The sequence below is a fragment of the Pseudophryne corroboree genome, chromosome 5, assembly GCF_028390025.1.
Source record: "Pseudophryne corroboree isolate aPseCor3 chromosome 5, aPseCor3.hap2, whole genome shotgun sequence".
Lineage (NCBI taxonomy): Eukaryota > Metazoa > Chordata > Amphibia > Anura > Myobatrachidae > Pseudophryne > Pseudophryne corroboree.
This window is the reverse complement of record NC_086448.1, coordinates 395,352,858-395,375,087: the sequence shown is the minus strand read 5'-3', so window position 1 is coordinate 395,375,087 and position 22,230 is coordinate 395,352,858. Positions and strand designations below refer to the sequence as shown.

The following is a 22,230-nucleotide window of genomic DNA, read 5'->3' as shown; positions in this document are numbered from 1 at the left end:
CAACCAACCTATTGTGGTGCCAGTGGCTACTGACTCCTCAATTACTTCAAAGTCCTTGGATGTCGTGAGGGCTCTGAAGATTTAGGTATAGAGAACTTCTCGTCGCAGGAAGTCGGACACTCGGTTTGTCCTATATGATCCCAAGAAAATTGGGTGTCCTGCTACTAAGCAGACTATTTCTCACTGGATTAGGTTCACTATCCAGCACGCTTATTCTACGGCTGGACTGCCGTGTCCAAAATCTGTTAAGTCCCACTCTACTCGTAAGGTGAGGTCTTCCTGGGCGGCTGCCCGGGCTGTCTCTGCATTGCAACTTTGCCGAGCTGCAACATGGTCTGTATCGAACACGTTTGCAAAGTTCTACAAGTTTGATACTTTGGCCTCTGATGATCTGAAGTTCAGTCAATCAGTTCTGCAGGGGCCTCATGCGCTCTCCCTCCCGTTCTGGGAGCTTTGGTACATCCCCATGGTACTAATGTGGACCCCAGCATCCTCTAGGATATAAGAGTAAATAGGATTTTGGTACCTACCGGTAAATCCTTTTTTCTTAGTCTGTAGAGGATACTGGGCGCCCGCCCAGCGCTTCGTTTCCTGCTGTTATTACTTGGTTCAGTACAACTTCGTTTTAGTTGAGTACTGCATTGTTACTTGCTAAGTAATGTTTCAGCCGTTGCTGAATAGTTCAAGCTAGTTGTCTTGGCGTGCCTTGTATGTGTGAGCTGGTATGAATCTCACCACTATCTGTGTTAAGTCCTTATCTCGAAGTATGTCGACTCCTCAGGCACAGTTTCTAGACTGAGTCTGGTAGGAGGGGCATAGAGGGAGGAGCCAGCCCACACTCTTAAACTCTTAAAGTGCCAATGGCTCCTGGTGGACCCGTCTATACCCCATGGTACTAATGTGGACCCCAGCATCCTCTACGGACTACAAGAAAAGGATTTACCGGTAGGTACCAAAATCCTATTTTTCTTAAATTCAGATTACTCATAGATTGTTATATGCATTTTCTCTAACGTCCTAGGGGATGCTGGGATGGTATTAGTACCATGGGGTATAGATTGGGTCCATTGGAGCCTGTGTGTTCAATGTGTTCTTGCTCCTCTCCTCTATGCCGATCCTGCAGACTCAGTTTAGAAAAATGTGCCAAAGGAGCCGGGTGCATTCTCTGGAGTTTCAGAGTGTTTTCTTCAAAAATGTATTTTAGTTTGTTATTTTCAGGCAGCACTGGCTTGCACCAGTCTGTCTGCTTCGTGGGACTTAGGGGGGGGGACGGGGACACAGAACCAACCTCTTATAGGGTTCATGGTCCGGATCCCTGCTGACAGGACAAAGCTCCTGAGGTGTTGTTTCGCATTACCACCTGGGTATGCGTGCACTCCAACAGCTTGACGCCACCCTTAACAAAGCTGAAAACGCTGATGCGGTGAGTACAGAAACCAGGGTCCCGGTTAGCGGGTCCCCGGTTACAGTGGCATAAGGGCACGGCGGGCACATGGTGCTGCAGGCTGTGGTGCCCGCTGCATGTACTCGCGCTGGCACAGAAAAGGGATTTTAACCCCGTTTTCTACAACAAAGAGATAAAAGCCAGTATTATAATATACAGTGACTGATGTCAGACCTGCCTTTTAGACCCTTCTGCTAATCTCACAGAAATGCACACTCCCACATGTACTCCAATCTGACTCTGAAAATGACATGCCAGATTTGAAAGATGGAGAGGTAGACAATATTCTGTGTGTGTGGAAGCTCTAATATATTCTATTAGGGAAGTCCTCAATATCCCAGATAAAGAGGCAGAACCTTATGAAAAGTTGTTTTTAATGTGAAACCAAAATCTACTGCCACATTTCCTGTCTCCAAAGAATTAACCACACTTTTTAAACGGGTGTGGGTTAATCCTGACAAGAAATTTGAAACCCCTAAGCGGTTGCTAAATTTCTTCCCTTTGCCCCCCGAGGACAGGAAGGTGTATTAGAATCATTCGATTGTGGATACCTCAGTATCCAGGCTGTCACGTAAGATTGTTCTGTCTGTACCTGGTGCTATCACCCTAAAAGACCCAGCTGACCATAAAATTGAGTCGCACAGAGACCCACCATTGCTTGTGTTTGGATCACAAGGGCCATGGTCAAATGGTGTGGTAATTTAACTGAGGAGTTTGACACTATACCTCAGAATGAGATCCTGACTCTACTGCGACATATCCAGGATGCTGCTAACTTCATGAGTGAGGAAATCAAGGAGATAGGCCTCATTAATACCCGTTCCATGGCTATGGCGGTCTCAGCTCGCAGAGCTTTATGGCTGCGACTATGGAAAATGGATTCTGATTCCAAAAAGTGCTTGGAGAATATTCTCATCATGGGTGATGCCTTGTTTGGGGAGGAACTAAATAAGTGGATTTCTCAACATCAGCAGGTAAGTCCACCTACCTGCTGCCTGCAGCGCCTTCAGCTAGTTGTCCTTACCCCGGTCCTTCTCGTCAGTACTTTTGTGTGGCCAGGTTTAGAGGCAGGGCCAGGGGTGCCTCAAATGCAGCTAGAGGAAATCAAGGTAAATCACCAGCTGGATCAATGGAGGATCTTTCTTCACGAAGTCTCCGCGTGACGGTTGGCCCCAGCTGCAGGGGGACTTTCAGGTGGGTGCTCCACTACAATAGTTAACCCAGATTTGGGTGGAGTCCTGCCGGGACAGAGACCTCATACTCCAGGGCTGCCGGTTGGAATTTCAGACACTCCCTCCTCACAGATTCTTCAGGTCAGGCCTACCAGCTTCACCTGTAGCAAGAGTTACCTTGCAGGATGCCATTCAATAACTACTACACACACAGGTGGTTGTTCCAGTCTCTCCTCTGCTCATAAGCAAGGGATTTTATTCAAGCCTATTTGTAGTACCAAAACCAGTCGCTTTTGTACGGCCAATCTTGAACCTCAAATCTCTGAACCCGTATCTGTTTGTGTTCAAGTGTAAGATGGAATCTCTAAAAGCAGTGGTTTCTGGCTTGGAAGAAGGGGAATTCCTGGTATCTCTGGATATCACAAATGCATACCTGCACATCCCGATATGGCCCCCTCATCAGGCTTATCTCAGATTTGCATTACAGAACCGGCAGTTCGAGGCCTTGCCATTTTGGCCTCACCTCGCACCGAGGGTGTTCACAATAGTTACGGCGGAAATGCTACAACTCCGCACGATGGCAGTGAACATACTTGGACAATTTCCTCATAAAGGCAGTGTCCATGTAGCATCTGTTGCAAAGCATCAACCGGACTACGCGTCTTCTTACGAAACACGAGTGGATCCTAAATTTACAAAAATCACACCTAGAACCATCGTAGAGTCTTCAGTTCCTGGGGATGATATTGGACACTGTATCTCAGAAAGTATTTCTTTAATAGCAGATCATCTTAATGATTATTTTTGCTCAGTATTTACTACTGAAAGAGAGGGGAAGGGGCCACAGTTAAGTTGCAGGGATATTCAGGAAAATGAAACAAGTACATTTACAGAGGAGAAGGTCCTAACAGAACTCTCAAAGCTGAAAGTGGACAAATCTATGGGGCCAGATGGGATACATCCAAGGATATTAAAAGAACTTAAAGAGGTGCTGGTAGCACCATTGACAGAATTATTCAACCAGTCATTAGCTACAGGAGAAATTCCAGGGGACTGGAAAAGAGCAAACGTAGTCCCACTGCACAAAAGTGGAAGCAAGGAAGAGGCAAACAACTACAGACCAGTGAGTCTTACATCAGTAGTAGGGAAATTGATGGAAACACTCTTAAAAGAAAGAGTTGTAGATTATCTCAAATCCGGCAATTTACTGGATCCCAAACAGCATGGATTCACTGGGGGGAGATCATGTCAAACAAATCTTATTGACTTTTTTGATTGTGTGACTAAAGTGATGGATAAAGGTGGAGCCATGGATATAGCTTATCTAGACTTTAGTAAGGCTTTTGACACAGTTCCACATCGCAGATTGCTAAATAAACTTGAAAGTTTGGGATTGGATATTAGGATTATTGAATGGATAAGATCTTGGTTGAAGGATAGAAAACAGAGAGTTGTGGTAAATGGAGTGCATTCACAGGAGGGAAATGTTACCAGTGGAGTACCCCAGGGATCTGTACTTGGACCAGTGCTTTTTAATATCTTTATTGGTGACATTGCAAATGGCATTAAAGGGAAAGTATGCCTTTTTGCAGATGACACAAAGGTATGCAACAGGGTAGACACACCAGGTGGGGTAAAACAAATGATTGAGGATCTAGGTAGACTAGAGGAATGGTCAAGAGTCTGGCAATTACAGTTTAATGCCAAAAAATGCAAAATCATGCACTTGGGTCTCAAAAATCCTAAAGCTAAATACAGTATTAATGGCACTATACTGGAAACTACCGAGGAGGAAAGGGATCTAGGAGTCACTATTTCAGATGACTTAAAAGCAGGTAAGCAATGTAACAAGGCAATGAGGAAGGCTAGTCAGATGCTTGGCTGCATTGGGAGGGGACTCAGCAGCAGAAAGAAAGAAGTAATAATGCCACTGTATAGGTCATTGGTACGGCCTCATCTAGAATACTGTATTCAGTTCTGGAGGCCATATCTTCAAAAGGATATTAATACATTAGAAACTGTACAAAGGAGGGCAACTAAAATGGTGCATGGCCTACATCACAAAACATACCCAGAAAGACTAAGAAATCTCAATATGTATAGTTTGGAGCAGAGAAGGGAAAGGGGGGACATGATAGAAACTTTCAAATATATGAAGGGTTTTAACAAAGTCCAGGAGGGAAACATTCTCCAAATGAAGAGAAGCAATAGGACACGAGGACATGCACTGAGACTGGAGGGGGGGAGGTTCAGGGGAAATTTGCGGAAAAATTATTTCACAGAAAGGGTAGTGGACAAGTGGAATAGCCTCCCATCAGAGGTGGTAGAGGCTAAGACAGTAGAGCAATTTAAACATGCATGGGATAGACATAAGGATATCCTTACAAAGAAATAAGGATCAAATAAGGTTAGTGTTAAAAAATAATATTAAAAAAAAAAAATAAGGGGCAGACTAGATGGGCCAAGTGGTTCTTATCTGCCGACAAATTCTATGTTTCTGTGGACAAAGCCTTGACAATTTATGCTATGGTCCGCTCCGTGCTCAAGCCCCGCAAGATCTCGGTGCACCTTTGCATCTGCCTACTAGGCAAGATGGTGGCCTCATACGAGGCAATTCAGTACGGCAGGTTATATGCCCATCCGTTCCAACTGGATCTGCTGGAGAAGTAGTCGGGGTCTCTCCTACACATGCACCAGAGAATATCCGACGATATTTTGACAAAAACGAGGATTTCCCTGTTATGGTGGCTACACATCTCACGTAGTAGAGGGTCGACGTTTTGGAATCCAGTCTTGGACTCTGTTGACAACAGATGCGAGTCTCTGCGGTTTGGGTTCTGTGACCCAAGGTGCTCATTTCCAAGGTAGGTGGTCACGTCAGGAGTCTTCTCTTCCAAAAAACGTTCTGGAACTCAGGGCGTTTACAATGCCCTTCTACAAGCCTTCTCTCTTCTCCAACATCAGGCCATACAGGTCCAGTCGGGGGTGGCGTACATAAACTGTCAGGGAGGAACAAAAAGCTGTGCCGCAATGCGAGAGGTGTCAAGGATACTCCTCTGTGCGGGAACCAACGCAAAGGCCATGTCGGCCATATTCATTCCGGGAGTGGACAACTGGGAAGCAGACTTCCTCAGCAGACACAATCTCAAACCAGGGAAATGGGGCCTTCACCATCAGGTGTTTCAACAGCTGGTTCAGCGGTTTGGCTGCCCACTGATGGACATGATGGCTTCTCATCTCAACAAGAGGCTGCATCGCTACTGTTCCAGGACAAGGGACCCGCAGGCTGCAGCAGTGGACACTCTGACGGCGCCGTGGACTCACCAGTTCATCTATCTGTTCCCTCCAATTCCTATCATTCCCAGAGTTCTAAAAAGACTCGAACTGAAAGCGTTCAAGCAACTCTGATTGCCCCGGATTGGCCTCGCCAGGCCTGTTATGCGGACCCCCTAACCATGTCTCTCGACGAGCCCTGGCCTCTACCGCTTCTCAATGGTCTTCTTCAACAAGGTCCATTTGTCTGTCCAGACTTACTGCAGCTGCTTTTGATGGCAGGGAGGTAGAAAGGGAGATTCTAGCCAGAAAAGGTCTTCCCTCCAGGGTTGTCTCGACTATGGTCCAAGCCCAAAAGGTGGTCACTTCAAAGCATTACCACCGTATCTGGAAGAAATGTTTCTTGGTGTGAGGGTAGAAAATATTCTACTGTAGAATTTCAACTTGGCATGGATATGGGGCTACGGTTAGGCTCCATCAAAGTTCAGATATCTGCTTTGTCCATATTCTTCCAGAGGCAGTTGGCTGTGATTCCGGAGGTACAGGCATTCTTGAAGGGTATCCTTTGCTTTCAACCTCCCTTTGTCCCTCCTACGGCTCCATGGGATCTCAATGTAGTCCTGACCTTTCTCTAATCGGACTAGTTTGAACCTTTACACAGGGTGAACTTGAAATGTCTTAACTTGTAAGACTGTCATGTTGCTGGCATTGGCCTCTGCGAGGCATGTTTCAAAATTTAGGGCCTTATCCTGTAAGAGCCCTTATTTGATATTCCACGAGGATAGGGCGGAACTCAGGATTCGCCTAGACTTTTTGGCAAAAGTGGTGTCGGCTTTTCACATAACTCAACCTATAGTGGTTCCGGTGATGTCTGTCACGTCAGTTGTTCCAAAGTTCCCACACGTAGTTCGGGCTTGGAGGATTTACGTTAAGAGGACAGCTTGTCACAGAAAGACTGACTCACGCTTTGTCCTATATGGTGCTACCAAGCTTGGATGTCCTGCTTCCATGCGGTCAATTGCTCATTAGATCATGATGACTATCCAACAGGCTTAATCTTTGGCAGCGTTGCCACTGACGAGTTCTATTCAGGCCCACTCCACTAGGTCGGTGGGTTCTTCCTGGGCGGCTGCCCGTGGTGTCTCGGCCTTACAGTTGTGCTGAGCAGCTTACTTGGTCTGGTACGAACACGTTTGTGAACTTCTATAAGTTCGATACCTTGGCCGGTGAGGAACTTCAGTTGGTCAGTCGGTTTTGCAGGGGTGTCAGCACTTTCCCACCCGTTCTGGGAGCTTTGGGACTTCCCCGTGGTACTAATACCATCCCAGTATTCCCTAGGATGTTAGAGAAAATAGGAATTTAATTCCTACCGGTAATTTCTTTCCTCGTAGTCTGTAGGGGATGCTGGGCGCCTGCCTCAGTGCTTCGTGTTTCCTGCTTACCTTAAGTTTTCTTGGTTGGGTCTGCTGTTTCTGTCCCTGTTCCTGTTCTGGTTAGCATTGCTATCCTTTGTTACTGTTGTGTGTTGGATCGTTGCCTCACCGCTATTCTTGTCTATTTTCCTTCTCTCAAAGTATGTCCGTCTCCTCAGGCACAGTTTTCCTAGACTGAGTCTGCAGGAAGGTCATAGAGGGGAGGAGCTAGCACACACTGAAATTTTCTTAAAGTGCCAGGCTCCAATGGACCCAATCTATACCCCATGGTACTAATACCATCCCAGTATCCCCTACGGACTACAAGAAAAGGAATTATCGGTAAGTATTAAATTCCTATTATTTGCCATCTTTTGTTGCATTGTTTAAAGGAGTTAAAAATTGCCAGTTAGTGAAGGAAGAAAGAAATTGGTGATTCTGCTGTTAGTGTTATGTCAGAAAGGGCTGATTATGCTGTTCTACTACACCTGGTATGGCTTCTTTATTTGTGTTTTGCACTTGAGGGATGGCAGTCTGTAAGCTCTTGTGCATGTCCGCCACCTCCTCAGGGCTTCTGGCGTCTTCGGTCTTCAGGTGCTCTACCTTGCTTCTCCTCCGCTGTTGGACTAACAGCTGCTGCCTCACACTGGCTAATATTAGCTGGCACAAGGGGGCGGGATGATGATGTGGCGAGCCACGGCCATGTTGAATTTTAGAAGTTGCGCCATTTTTGAAAAGGTAAACTGACGATATTTTGCATGTCGCCAGCTGCCAAACTCTGCAGATAAAGGCTCCGGTCCCACTGCCATACCCTCCGCCATTGTGGCATCATGCCACGTCCCGCAGCAGTGGCATATTGTGCCAGGATCCCTCCAGGTCCAGCCCTGCCGCCACGCTGAATGATGTGCTGGGCTGGCAGGACCAGAGATCGGTTGCCAGCTCCATTCTAAGTAGCCTACACACTTGTATATCGGCTGGTTTGTCGTTGATTGAGTTTCCATGTTTTTAAAGATTTTTTTTTTTTTAAACCAGGAGAACTGACAGATAAGGATTGGGTGTATGGGTCAGTCGTCGGACATTGTGTGTGTCCAATGTAAGACAAACCGGTTGGTCGGGAGTCTGATCTCCCAAGGATTGGACAAGTTTGTACCCTGCTTTGCAATCTGTGGACAATAGGATAGATGATAGGGTTCCCCATAACTCACACACTGCCCCCTTCTGTGAAGAGTGCACACACATTCTTTTACAACCAAACCATATGTCTCCTGGCTCGATTCAGTTACCTGGTTTGCTAATTACAGAATTACAGTGGACATACAGTTTGATGGTACCATATTTTCATACAAAATATATATTGATAAAACATACAGTTTGAACAATAATTTTGGGATCAGATAACGTGAATGATCACAACAACGTGATATTTAATTTTGTATATCACTAGTACATAATAAATAGATTTTACTTTTATACTGAGTGAATTCCATTTATAAGGCTGTACATTGTTTCAGATACAATATTTAGTGATTTACAGCATAATAGTTGAATTTTTTGAAATCTTAATAACTATAAACTGGTTATCAATATAAAAATGTGTTTGTAATACAGCATACAAAGTTACTATTATTCCTTTAATAAGATTCATTTAATTCACCAACTAATTTTTTAGGTCCAGTACTTGAAATGAATGTTTAATGTTCTACTTTGTTTTACTGTTTAGAAAGAAGTTCAAATCCACTTTATTTTGCGATTGTGTTGTTTGAATGCATTGTATATTAATCGGCACAAAATGTACTATGGCACACATTGTTTTTCAATGTTCAAGTTGCATTGTTTTTTCTCTCTATTTTTTATAGATGATTATTTGGTTAGAGAAAGCTCTTGACAAGATTATAAGCATATTCATAATTTTTCTGCTGGTAATCGGGACCCTGCTGTTAACCTTACTCTTAACAGCAAAGGTAAAGTATAGTATGCAAATTTTCCATCCTTAAATCCACCTTTTTCTAGATGCACACTGGTTTGAGGTGTTATTTTATTGTTGCTTAAAACCATAATTTTAATGTGCACACACTATAGTACACAGTCACAATACAGAAATGATACAGAAATGGATGCAGCTGCTGTTCAAAAATATGGTAATACAGCAGGAGGCTTCTGAAAGTAAAAGACTGCCACTGCCGACATTGTAGATGAGTGCTGAGTCCAAAGACACAGCATTGGGTCATCATTGCGACCATCATTGCACCATGGCCATCTAAATAACCCTATGGTTGCTCAGAGTAGCCACCACATTTCTGCAGCAGAGGCCAATATATCTGCGTCAGATGTGCAGGCACAGGTCTCAGCACTCACACAAAATGGAGGTGACATGCCTACATTTTGGGCATCTGTCAACCTCATTGTCCCCAAATGGTCAAGGGTTAAGGTGCACTGCAAACGATCTCACACAGAGATCTGCATATGCGCAGTGCAACTCCTGTGCATATGCAGATCTTGAAACATTGAAGACGTACGCAAACCATCAGGTTTATGTGCATCTCTGAATCTGGCCCACAGGTTCCATCTGCAGTTGCCTTAAATAAATTGTTTTCAACTGTAAAATGTTTTAGAAAATAATAGTGTTTTTTTTCCTATTAAAATATACAGTATATTTATATTCTACTTCTCTGGAAATTTATACTAATGCCCATAATGTATAGAACATATTGGTTTTCTGATGATGCTCTATTTCTTTAGTGCCATCCCAGATAAAGGCATTGTGGTGTAATTAGTAATTTATTCTGTAATTGCTGTATTGAAAAATGTGAATGTTATTTTGTTTCATATCTTCAGGTACATGAAGAAAGTGTGCATATTATTGCAGTGACCAGCAACTTAATAAACGAGACTGTTTCCAATCATCCTGAATGGGCAAAGTAAGAAACCTGTATTAATCATTTTAACCATTTTATGCGATCCCGCAAGGTACTGTTACAGCTCATGAGAATTTTCCTTAACAATAACATATTAGATATACTGTAGTTGTTTTTGACCCTATAATAAAAAAAAAAGACAAAACCATAATTCTACAATGTGATACTTTTAAAGGAAAATTAATTTTGTGCACCAACATCAATTTTCATGTGTATTTTTTTTTTCTCTGACGTCTTAGTGGATGCTGGGGACTCCGTAAGGACCATGGGGAATAGACGGGCTCCGCAGGAGACTGGGCACTCTAAAAGAAAGATTAGGTACTATCTGGTGTGCACTGGCTCCTCCCTCTATGCCCCTCCTCCAGACCTCAGTTAGAATCTGTGCCCGGCCAGAGCTGGGTGCTCCTAGTGGGCTCTCTTGAGCCTGCTAGTTAAAGAAAGTATTTGTGAGGTTTTTTATTTTCAGTGAGCTTCTGCTGGCAACAGACTCACTGCTACGTGGGACCGAGGGGAGAGAAGCAAACGTACTTGTTCACAGCTAGGTTGCGCTTCTAAGGCTACTGGACACCATTAGCTCCAGAGGGTTCGAACACAGGAAGCTGTCCTCGATCGTCCGTTCCCGGAGCCGCGCCGCCGTCCCCCTCGCCGCCGTCCCCCTCGCAGAGCCAGAAGATCAGAAGCTGGAAGACGGTCAAATCGGTGGCTGAAGACTCCTGTCTTCATTTAAGGTAGCGCACAGCACCGCAGCTGTGCGCCATTGCTCCCACTACACACCACACACTCCGGTCACTGTAGGGTGCAGGGCGCTGGGCAGCAATTAGAGTACCTTTGGCATAAATCTACACATAATACAGTCTGGTACTGTATTTTCCTGTCACAGACAGCGAGAGAAGTCTGCCGCTGAGGGGGCGGGGCCTCCTTCCTCAGCACACCAGCGCCATTTTTCTTCACAGCTCCGCTGGAAGGACGCTCCCCAGGCTCTTTCCTGCAGTCTCCTGGAAGCTAGAAGGGTAAAAAGAGAGGAGGGGCACATAAATTTAGGCACAAAAGGTGTTTATTAAGCAGCTATTGGGAAATCACTACTTGTGGTGTATATCCCTGAGTTATATAGCGCTGTGGTGTGTGCTGGCATACTCTTTCTCTGTCTCCCCAAAGACCTTGTGGGGTCCTGTCCTCAGTCTGAGCATTCCCTGTGTGTGTGCTGTGTGTCGGTAGGGCTGTGTCGACATGTTTGATGAGGAGTGTTACGTGGAGGCGGGGCAAGTGCAGATAAATGTGGTGTCGGTGCCGACTCCTGATTGAATGGATATGTGGAAGGTCTTAAATGACAATGTAAACTCATTACACAAAAGGTTTGATGATGTTGCTGCCGGGGGACAGCCGGGCTCTCATCCCGGGCCTGCCCAGGCACCTCAGAGGCCGGCAGGGTCTCAAAAACGCCCACTATCTCAGTTGGTTGACACAGATGCCGACACGGAGTCCGACTCCAGTGTCGACGATGATGAGGCACAATTACAGCCTTAAATGACCAAGGCCATCCGATACATGATTATTGCAATGAAAAATGTATTACACATTTCAGAAGTTGACCCTGTCCCTGACAAGAGGGTACATATGTTTGGGGAGAAAAAGCAGCCAGTGACTTTTCCCCCGTCACATGAATTAAATGAGTTATGTGAAGAAGCGTGGTCTTCCCCTGATAAGAAAGTGGTGATTCCCAAAAGAATACTAATGGCGTACCCTTTCCCGCCAACGGATAGGTTACGTTGGGAATCCTCCCCTAGGGTAGACAAGGCCCTGACGCGCTTATCTAAGAGGGTGGCCTTGCCGTCTCAGGATACGGCCGCCTTAAAAGAGCCTGCGGATAGGAAGCAGAAAGGTATCCTGAAGTCAGTGTATACACACTCTGGTACTCTACTGAGACCAGCTATTGCTTCAGCCTGGATGTGCAGTGCTGTAGCAGCATGGACAGATACTCTGTCGGAGGGGTTAGATACCCTGGACAGGGATACCGTATTGCTAACCCTTGGCCATATTAAAGACGTTGTCTTGTATATGCGGGATGCCCAGAGGGACATTTGCCTGCTGGGCTCTAGAATAAATGCAATGTCCATTTCTGCCAGGCGGGTCTTATGGACTTTGCAATGGACAGGGGATGCCGACTCTAAAAAACACATGGAGGTTTTGCCTTATAAGGGTGAGGAGTTGTTTGGGGACGGTCTCTCGGACCTCGTATCCACAGCAACAGCTGGAAAGTCAACTTTCTTGCCACAGGTTTCCTCACAGCCTAAGAAAGCACCGTATTACCAAATGCAGTCCTTCCGTTCTCTAGAAAGCAAGAAGGTCAGACGTCCTTTCTTGCTAGAGGCAGGGGTAGAGGAAAGAAGCTGCACCATGCAGCCAGTTCCCAGGAACAAAAGTCCTCCCCTGCTTCCACTAAGTCCACCGCATGACGCTGGGGCTCCACAGGCGGAGCCAGGAGCGGTGGGGGCGCGTCTCCGACACTTCAGCAATCAGTGGGTTCGCTCACAGGTGGATCCTTGGGCTATACAGATTGTATCGCAGGGATACAAGCTGGAGTTCGAGGTGACCCCCCCTCACCGTTACCTAAAATCTGCCTTGCCAGCTTCTCCCACGGAGAGGGAGGTAGTCCTGGCGGCAATTCACAAGCTGTACCTCCAGCAAGTGATAATACTGGTACCCCCCTTCAGCAGGGAAAGGGTTACTATTCCACACTGTTCGTGGTACCGAAACCGGACGGTTCGGTAAGACCCATTCTAAATTTAAAATCCTTGAACATTTACATGAAAAAGTTCAAGTTCAAAACGGAATCGCTCAGAGCGGTCATTGCGAGCTTGGAAGAGGGGGATTTTATGGGTATCTCTGGACATCAAGGATGCGTACTTGCATGTCCCCATTTATCCACCTCACCAGGAGTACCTCAGGTTTGTGGTACAGGACTGTCATTTCCAATTCCAGACGTTGCCGTTTGGTCTGTCCATGGCACCGAGAGTTTTTACCAAGGTAATGGCGGAAAGGATGGTACTCCTTCGGAAGCAAGGAGTTACAGTTATCCCGTACTTGGACGATCTCCTCATAAAGGCGAGGTCCAGGGAGCAGTTGTTGATCAGCGTAGCATACTCTCAGGTAGTGTTGCTACGGCACGGCTGGATTCTGAATATTCCAAAGTCGCAGCTGTGTCCTACGACGCGTCTGCACTTCCTGGGTATGATTCTGGACACAGAACAGAAGAAGGTGTTTCTCCCGGAGGAAAAGGCTCAGTAGTTAATGACTCTGGTCAGAGACCTCCTGAAACCAAAACAGGTATCGGTGCACCACTGCACGCGAGTACTGGGAAAAATGGTGGCGTCATACGAAGCCATTCCCTTCGGCAGGTTCCATGCCAGGATCTTTCAGTGGGATCTGTTGGACAAGTGGTCCGGATCGCATCTTCAGATGCATCGGCTGATCACCCTGTCCCCGAGGGCCAGGGTGTCTCTTCTGTGGTGGCTGCAGAGTGCTCATCTTCTTCAGGGCCGCAGGTTCGGCATACAGGACTGGGTCCTGGTGACCACGGATGCAAGCCTCCGCGGATGGGGGGCAGTCACTCAAGGAAGAAACTTCCAGGGCTTGTGGTCAAGTCAGGAGACTTGTCTGCACATAAACATACTGGAATTAAGGGCCATATACAATGCCCTGAGTCAAGCGGAGCCCCTGCTTCGAGACCAACCAATGCTGATTCAGTCAGACAACATCACTGCAGTCGCCCATGTAAACCGCCAGGGCGGCACAAGAAGCAGGGTGGCAATGGCGGAAGCCACAAGGATTCTGCGTTGGGCGGAGAATCACGTGCAAGCACTGTCAGCGGTGTTCATTCCGGGAGTGGACAACTCGGAAGCAGACTTCCTCAGCAGGCACGACCTCCACCCGGGAAACTGGGGTCTTCATCAAGAAGTCTTCGAGCAGATTGTAAATCGGTGGGAACGGCCACAGGTGGACATGATGGCGTCCCGCCTAAACAAAAAGCTAAAAAAATATTGCGCCAGGTCAAGGGACCCTCAGGCAATAGCTATGGACGCACTAGTAACACCGTGGGTGTTCCAGTCGGTATATGCGTTTCCTCCTCTTCCTCTCATACCCAAGGTGCTGAGAATAGTAAGAAAAAGAGGAGTGAGAACAATACTCATCGTTCCGGATTGGCCAAGACGGACTTGCCTCTCAGACGGGACCTGTTGCAACAGGGACCCTGTCTGTTTCAAGACTTACCGCGGCTGCGTTTCACGGCATGGCGGTTGAACGCCGGATCCTAGCGGAAAAGGGTATTCCGGATGAAGTAATTCCTACACTGATAAGAGGTAGGAAGGATGTGACAGCAAAGCATTATCACCGCATATGGCGGAAATATGTTGCTTGGTCTGAGGCCAGGAAGGCCCCTACAGCGGAATTCCAGTTGGGTCGTTTTCTGCATTTCCTACAGTCAGGTGTGACTATGGGCCTCAAATTAGGGTCCATAAAGGTTCAGATCTCTGCCCTATCCATTTTCTTTTAAGAAGAACTGGCTTCACTGCCTGAGGTTCAGACGTTTGTAAAGGGAGTGCTGCATATTCAGCCTCCTTTTGTGGCACCTTGGGATCTTAACGTTGTGTTGGATTTCCTGAAATCCCACTGGTTTGAGCCACTTAAGACCGTGGAGCTAAAATATCTCACAAGGAAAGTGGTCATGCTATTGGCCTTAGCTTCGGCTAGGCGTGTGTCAGAATTGGCGGCTTTGTCATGTAAAAGCCCCTATCTGATCTTCCATATGGACAGGGCAGAATTGAGGACTCGTCCCCAATTTCTCCCTAAGGTGGTATCATCGTTTCATTTTAACCAACCTATTGTGGTGCCTGCGGCTACTAGGGACTTGGAGGATTCCAAGTTGCTGGACGTAGTCCGGGCTTTGAAAATGTATGTTTCCAGAACGGCGGTAGTCAGAAAGTCCTGACTCGCTGTTTGTTCTGTATGCAGCCAACAAGGTTGGCGCTCCTGCTTCGAAGCAGACTATTGCTCGCTGGATCTGTAGCACGATTCAGCTGGCTCACTCTACGGCTGGATTGCCGCATTCAAAATCAGTAAAAGCCCATTCCACAAGGAAGGTGGGCTCTTCTTGGGCGGCTGCCCGAGGGGTCTCGGCTTTACAGCTTTGCCGAGCTGCTACTTGGTCGAGTTCAAACACATTTGCCAAGTTCTACAAGTTTGATACCCTGGCTGAGGAGGACCTTGAGTTTGCTCATTCGGTGCTGCAGAGTCATCCGCACTCTCCCGCCCGTTTGGGAGATTTGGTATAATCCCCATGGTTCTTACGGAGTCCCCAGCATCCACTAGGACGTCAGAGAAAATAAGAATTTACTCACCGGTAATTCTATTTCTCGTAGTCCGTAGTGGATGCTGGGCGCCCGTCCCAAGTGCGGACTTCTTCTGTAATACGTGTATATAGTTATTGCTTACTAAAGGGTTATTGTTATGAGCCATCCGTTGATTGAGGCTCAGTTGTTGTTCATACTGTTAACTGGGTATAGTTATCACAAGTTGTACGGTGTGATTGGTGTGGCTGGTATGAGTCTTACCCTGGATTCCAAATCCTTTCCTTGTAATGTCAGCTCTTCCGGGCACAGTTTCCCTAACTGAGGTCTGGAGGAGGGGCATAGATGGAGGAGCCAGTGCACACCAGATAGTACCTAATCTTTCTTTTAGAGTGCCCAGTCTCCTGCGGAGCCCGTCTATTCCCCATGGTCCTTACGGAGTCCCCAGCATGCACTACGGACTACGAGAAATAGAATTACCGGTGAGTAAATTCTTCTTCTTATTATTTTTTTTTGGGGGGGGGGGATGGGGGGGATATTGGATTTTTTTCCGAACAGATAGTAAAGCATTAACAAAAATTATTTACTTTAACAACATTGTGAAATACATGTTAAAAACTGACAAGAATAATGTTTTCTTACCGATTTGTATGTTTAAGGGGGTTACTCACGGAGCGATATTATAAGCAATCTGACGAGATTGCTTAGAATATAAGCCTGATCGCTCCGTGTGTAGCCCTTACAGCGATAGCGATGCGAAGCCCCACACATCGCTATCGCTGCTGCTAGATTGGCCTGCCGTGCAGGCCAATCTAGCGGGTCGCTCACTTCACAGATCGCACTGTGCTGAGCGGCAAGAGAGATGTGTGTTGAGTGGTTCTCTCAGCACATATCTCTCCCCGCATAGGCCCATCTATATGGGCCTTTACACGTTTAAAACAATTTAATCCTCAATATAATACAATTAAAAATGTGTGTTCCAAAATGGAGGAATCCAATTGGTTGAGCTCGTTCGCGATGGCAATAGCAATAATGGATCCTGGTTCACAGATGTCCTTTCACTGTTGTCGCTGTTTCAGCTGGAAGTTCTGAACATGTGGACCGTGCTGAGTGGAGCAATCATTTGGCTGGAAACTTGCAATTATGTGAGGAGTGCTAGGTGGAACAGTCCAGTACCTGGTGTATAAAACTGACGCGTTTCGCCACTTTTGGTGGCTTTTTCAAAGGTGAATTGGTCCCTTCAACTGACTCTCCTTATAAAGGGGAACTGATGTCATCAATTAGGGACCATAATTGGCTAATTAGCATATACAATTCCTAATACTGTGTGAACCAGGATCCATTATTGCTATTGCCGTCGCCGAACGAGCTCAACCAATTGGATTCCTCCATTTTGGAACACAGTTTGTAACTTCCTACTTAGCTGGAACATTTCATGCTGATACAACATGGCCATGTATGAGTAATTACTATATAAATGCTGGACATTGACTATTTAAAGAGATGCCCATATTGGTGGACAAGTCCTGAAAATGTACTACCTGTGTGCGTTGTTCAGTAGATACGCTTCCTAATTTTTAATTGTCTTATATTGAGGATTAAATTGTTTTAAACATATTTAGCGCTGTATTTCATTTTACTGGTATCTATTTTCTAGGGAGACTGACTATCTCCCACTACAGCTGCCAGGAGAAGCCACTCTAACGTGCGCCTGTTTATATCCACCTTGGTATATATTTGTGCCTTTACATAGTTGGTGTAATTTCATTGATATACAGTACCTGTCAATTTCCCCATTGCCCAAGTCATCACTTCCCTTTAATCTTCTCTGATAGTTATCAACACTATAATTTCTTTGTCTTCAAAGCCTTGGTGTCATGCTTTGAGGGTAACCAGAAGCAACGTCCACTGAAAAATTGCATTATGACGGTGGGTTTTTCTCTTACATACTAGAGGATGCTGGGGTCCACATTAGTACCATGGGGTATAGATGGGTCAATTAGGAGCCACTGGCACTTTAAGAGTTTGAGAGTGTGGGCTGGCTCCTCCCTCTATGCCCCTCCTACCTGACTCGTTTTAAGAAATGTGCCTGGAGGAGCCGGTCACAGCTAGGGGAGCTCCATAGGTGTTTTTTTTTTTTTTTTTAGAGTTTAGGCACAGGAAGGCTGCTGGCAACAGCCTCCCTGCTTCGAGGGACTAAAGGAGGAGGGGAAAGGGGGAGTAGTATCCGCCCTGCGGGGTCTGAGCCACTATTTCCGCTGACAGGACACTGAGCTCCTGAGGGGATCGAACGTTCGCTGCCGCAGGGGATTGCTCACCCCAGGAGCATGCCTCCACCCCCTTACGGAACCAGAATACTTCAGTGTCAAGTTAGTCACCGCACCCCCTGGCAAGCGGGAAGCCGGTGTGAAGATGGCAGCAACAGGGTAGGAAGTGCAGTACTAACTGCGCTCCGGGGCTCAGCGGTACATAGTGCAGCGCTGTGAGGGGCGCCCTGAGCCAGCACCTACACTGTCCAACAAGTCTGTCAGGGTCCCAGGATCGCTGCCAGCACAATTCCTCAGGCCAGTATAAACTACAGGAGCGCGGGAAGCAGCACCATGAAAGGGGGCGGAGCTTCTCAGAGCGGACCCAGCAGCGTTCAGCTCCATCTTCCTGCCTGCAGAAGCGCTGACAGGGAGAGCTGTCCCTCCAAGTCAACTCCAGCTATCTTGTATGGTACCAGGGGGTTGTAGAAGGGAGGGGGAGGCTGTGTAAAGTCTGTGTAGTCTACTAAGGTACACAGACAGTGCTGATAGTGTCATTAGTTTTACCTTAAAAAGCGCTGTGTGTGGGTTGGCTCCAATCTCTGTGTCTCTCTGTGGCATACTTGGCGGGGAAACTGTGTCTGACATTTCCCTGTGTGTGTGTGTGTGTGTGTGTGTGTGTGTGTGTGTTTACTATCTCACATAGCCATGTCTAGGGACTCTGTGTCATATGCTGCAGAAGATGTTTCCTCTCAGAAGGGATCCATTCCATGTACACAGGATTGTAATGCTGTGTCTTAGATCCCTATTGTTGAAGCTAATACTGAGACTGAAACTCAGGTGTTGATTAAGTCCTAGGGCAGTTTGGTCATGCTCTGTCCCTATTCCTGCAAAATCCAATAGCTTGTTCTCACAGAAACGTGCACTTGCCAAAATTAGGCAAGATGACACGGATACCGATTCTGATTGAGACGTGCTGAGGGGGGCGGCATCCCTTGAAAATGGGGGTGCAGCTCATGCTGAGGCCATGAGAGATGTGTTAAACATTAATGACACTACACCTGAGCAGGTTGAGGAGGCATACTTCACTGATAATAAGAAAGCCCGCTAGCCTTTCCCGCGTCTAAAGAATTAAGCGCTATATTTTTAAAATCCTGGGGAAACCCGAAGAAAAAAATTCCAGATCCCAAAAAGAGTTCTGGTTGCTTTTCCCTTCTCTGAGGAAGATAGGTAAAAATGGGAAAACTCACCAATTGTTGACACATATGTCTCCAGACTGGTCTAAAAAGGTGGTTTTACATGTCCCTGGTTCAACTGCGTTGTAAGAACCGGCTGGTCGTAAGATTGACACTATGCTCAAATCCATATACACTGCATCAGAAGTGGCCTTAAGGCCCACTATTGCCTGTGCATGGATTTCTAAAGCCATAGTAAAGTGGTGGCACATTACTAGAGGATTTGGATGCAATGGATAGTAGTGACATTGAATTGTTTTTACGTAACATACAGGATTCTGCGGGGTCCATGAAAGACCTGGGTACGCTGACTGCACGGATATCCTCCATGTCAGTTTCAGCTTGCATGGGACTCTGGCTACGCCAATGATCTACAGACGCGGAATCCAGGAGAAGTGTAGAGAACCTACGCTACACAGGTCAGGCTCTATTTGGGGAAGCGTTAGATGCGTGGATGTCCGCGGCATCCATGTGTAAGTCACCTTTCCTTCCCTCAGCTACTCCTTCTACGAAGAAATCGTTTTCATCAGCTGTGCAGCAGTCCTTTCGGATCGCTAAGACAAAAAAGCCCAAGCCTTCTGCCACTTGCTTTAGAGGTGGTCGGGCAAAATCCAAAAAGCCTGCACCCACAGGCTCCCAGGACCAGAGACCTGCTTCTGGTTCCTCAAAATCCTCAGCATGACGGTGGACCTCAATGCCTGGAGGACGGGCTGGTGGGTGCGACAATCAGACGTTTCAGCTTTGTCTGGGTGTCGTCCGGCCTGGATCCCTGGCTACAGGATATTGTGTCTCATGGGTACAGACTGGAGTTTCAAGAACTCCCACCTCACCGATTCTTCAAATCAGGCTTGCCAGCTTTGCTGACAGACAGGGATATCCTACAGGATGCCATCCTAAAATTGGAAAAGTCACAGGTCATTGTCCCAGTTCCACCTCGTATGCAAAACAAGGGTTATTATTCAAACCTTTTTGTGGTACCGAATCCGGATGGTTCGGTTAGACCAATTTTGAACTTGAAATACATAGTAACATAGTATCTAAGGTTGAAAAAAGACAATTGTCCATCGGGTTCAACCTATTTGTGGTCTCCTATGCACAATTATTTTGTATAAAATTTTGACTGAAGTTGCTGACTGCCGTTCCGATTAACCCCTCTTTTTTATAATAACCATAGTGCGTGACTATGCCCCGTAACCCTGGATATCCTTCTCCATTAGGAATTTATCTAACCCATTCTTAAAGGTGTTGACTGAGTTGGCCATTACAACTCCCTCAGGCAGGAAATTCCAAACACGTATCGTCCTTACCGTAAAAAAGCCTTTACGCCGTATTGTGTGGAATCTCCTCTCCTCTTGCACATCCAGCCTCCCTTTGTGCCGCCTACGGCGCCCTGGGACCTTAACGTGGTAGTGTAGTTCCTTCAATCGGATTGGTTCGAGCCTTTACAGGAGGTTGAGGTCAAGTTTCTCACGTGGAAGGCTGTCACTTTTTTGGCCTTAGTTTCTGCTAGACGTGTGTCGGAGTTGGGGACTTTGTCTTGTAAGAGCCCCTACTTGATCTTCCATGAAGATAGAGCTGAGCTCCGGACACGTCTGCAGTTCCTTCCGAAGGTTGTGTCGCCATTTCATATCAGCCAACCTATTGTGGTGCCAGTTTGCTACTGACTTCTACTGACGCCTCAAATTCATCACTCCTTGGATGTGGTAAGGGCACTGAAGATTTATGTGAAGAGGACTGCTCATCACAGAAAGTCGGGGACTCTGTTTGTCCTGTATGATCACAAGAAACTTGGGTGTCCTGCTTCTAAGCAGACGATCTCTCGCTGGATCAGGTTCACTATCCAGCATGCATAGTCTACGGCAGGATTGCCGTGTCTTGCGTCTCTTAAGGCCCACTCTACTTGTAAGGTGGGTTCCTCCTGGGCGGCTGCCCGGGGTGTCTCGGTTTTACAGCTTTGCCGAGCGGCCACTTGCTTGGGGTCGTACACGTTTGCAAAGTTCTACAAGTTCGATATTCTGACCACTTTGGACCTGAAGTTTGGTCAAGCAGTTCTGCAGGAGCCTCCGCGCTCTCTCTCCCGTTCTGGGAGCTTTGGTACATCCCCATGGTACTTATGTGGACCCCAGCACCCTCTTGGACGTAAGAGAACATAGTATTTTAATTACCTACCGGTAAATCCTTTTCTCGTAGTCCGTAGAGGATGCTGGGCTCCCGCTCAGTGCTTCGTGCTCATGCAGTGGTTATTTTGTCCATTACTGCTTGGTGCTTGGTTTAGTACTGTTTTGTTACTTGGTTAAGTAATATTGTTCAGCCGTTGCTGATGTTTCAAGCTAATTAGCTTGGTTTGCCTTGTATGTGTGAGCTGGTGTGAATCTCGCCACTATCTTTGTATTTCCTTCTCTCGAAGGGTGTCCGTCTCCTCAGGCACATTTTCTAGACTGAGTCTGGTAGGAGGAGCACAGAGGGAGGAGCCAGCCCACACTCTCAAACTCTTAAACTGCCAGTGACTCCTAGTGGACCCGCTATACCCCATGGACCCGTCTATACCCCATGGTACTAATGTGGACCCCAGTATCCTTTATGGACTACGAGAAAAGGGTTTGCCGGTAGGTTATTAAAATCCTCTTCTTTTTTTTTTCTTTGTGCATTTTTTCTGTGGTCTTCTCCTATACTTGTTCTTTTCTGGTTACTCACACTAAAGTGTGAGGTTTTTTTTTAGAAGTGGAGATGTTCCCCTATCTATTATCTTTATAGTAGTGCTAGAGAAATGATAAGTAGAATCTGATTGAGTCCTTATTCATTCCTTTACTTCCTAATGAAATATTTTTTGGATGCAAAACAAAAAGTGGGTTCAATAACCATTTATCTTACGTCCTAGAGTAGGGCTGGCCAAACCGGTCCTCGAGATCTACCAACAGTTCATGTTTTCCAGGCCTCCTGGAGATCTGTAGAATTGTCAGTTAGGAATGAATGCAGCACATCTTAATTAGTAATGACTACACCTGTGCTCTAGCTAGGGGGGCTGGAAAATGTGAACCGTTGGTAGATCTCGAGGACTGGTTTGGCCAGCCCTGTCCTAGAGGATGCTGGGGTCCATATTAGTACCATGGGGTATAGACGGGTCCACCATGAGCCATTGACACTTTAAGAATTTAATAGTGTGGTCTGGCTCCTCCCTCTATGCCCCTCCT

The 22,230-nt window shown here is 46.5% G+C and overlaps 1 protein-coding gene across 6 annotated transcripts in view; it reads left to right on the top strand.

The window, feature by feature from the left end:
• The window catches only part of TMEM245 (transmembrane protein 245), an 879,931-nt gene that overhangs the window by 445,010 nt on the left and 412,691 nt on the right, over nucleotides 1-22,230 (top strand). For all 6 annotated transcript variants that reach the window (XM_063922719.1, XM_063922723.1, XM_063922720.1 and 3 more), the window contains exons 7-8: nucleotides 9,158-9,262; nucleotides 10,137-10,219. In XM_063922719.1, coding sequence (XP_063778789.1) covers nucleotides 9,158-9,262; nucleotides 10,137-10,219 — 188 coding nt within the window. The remainder of the gene's footprint in view (nucleotides 1-9,157; nucleotides 9,263-10,136; nucleotides 10,220-22,230) is intronic.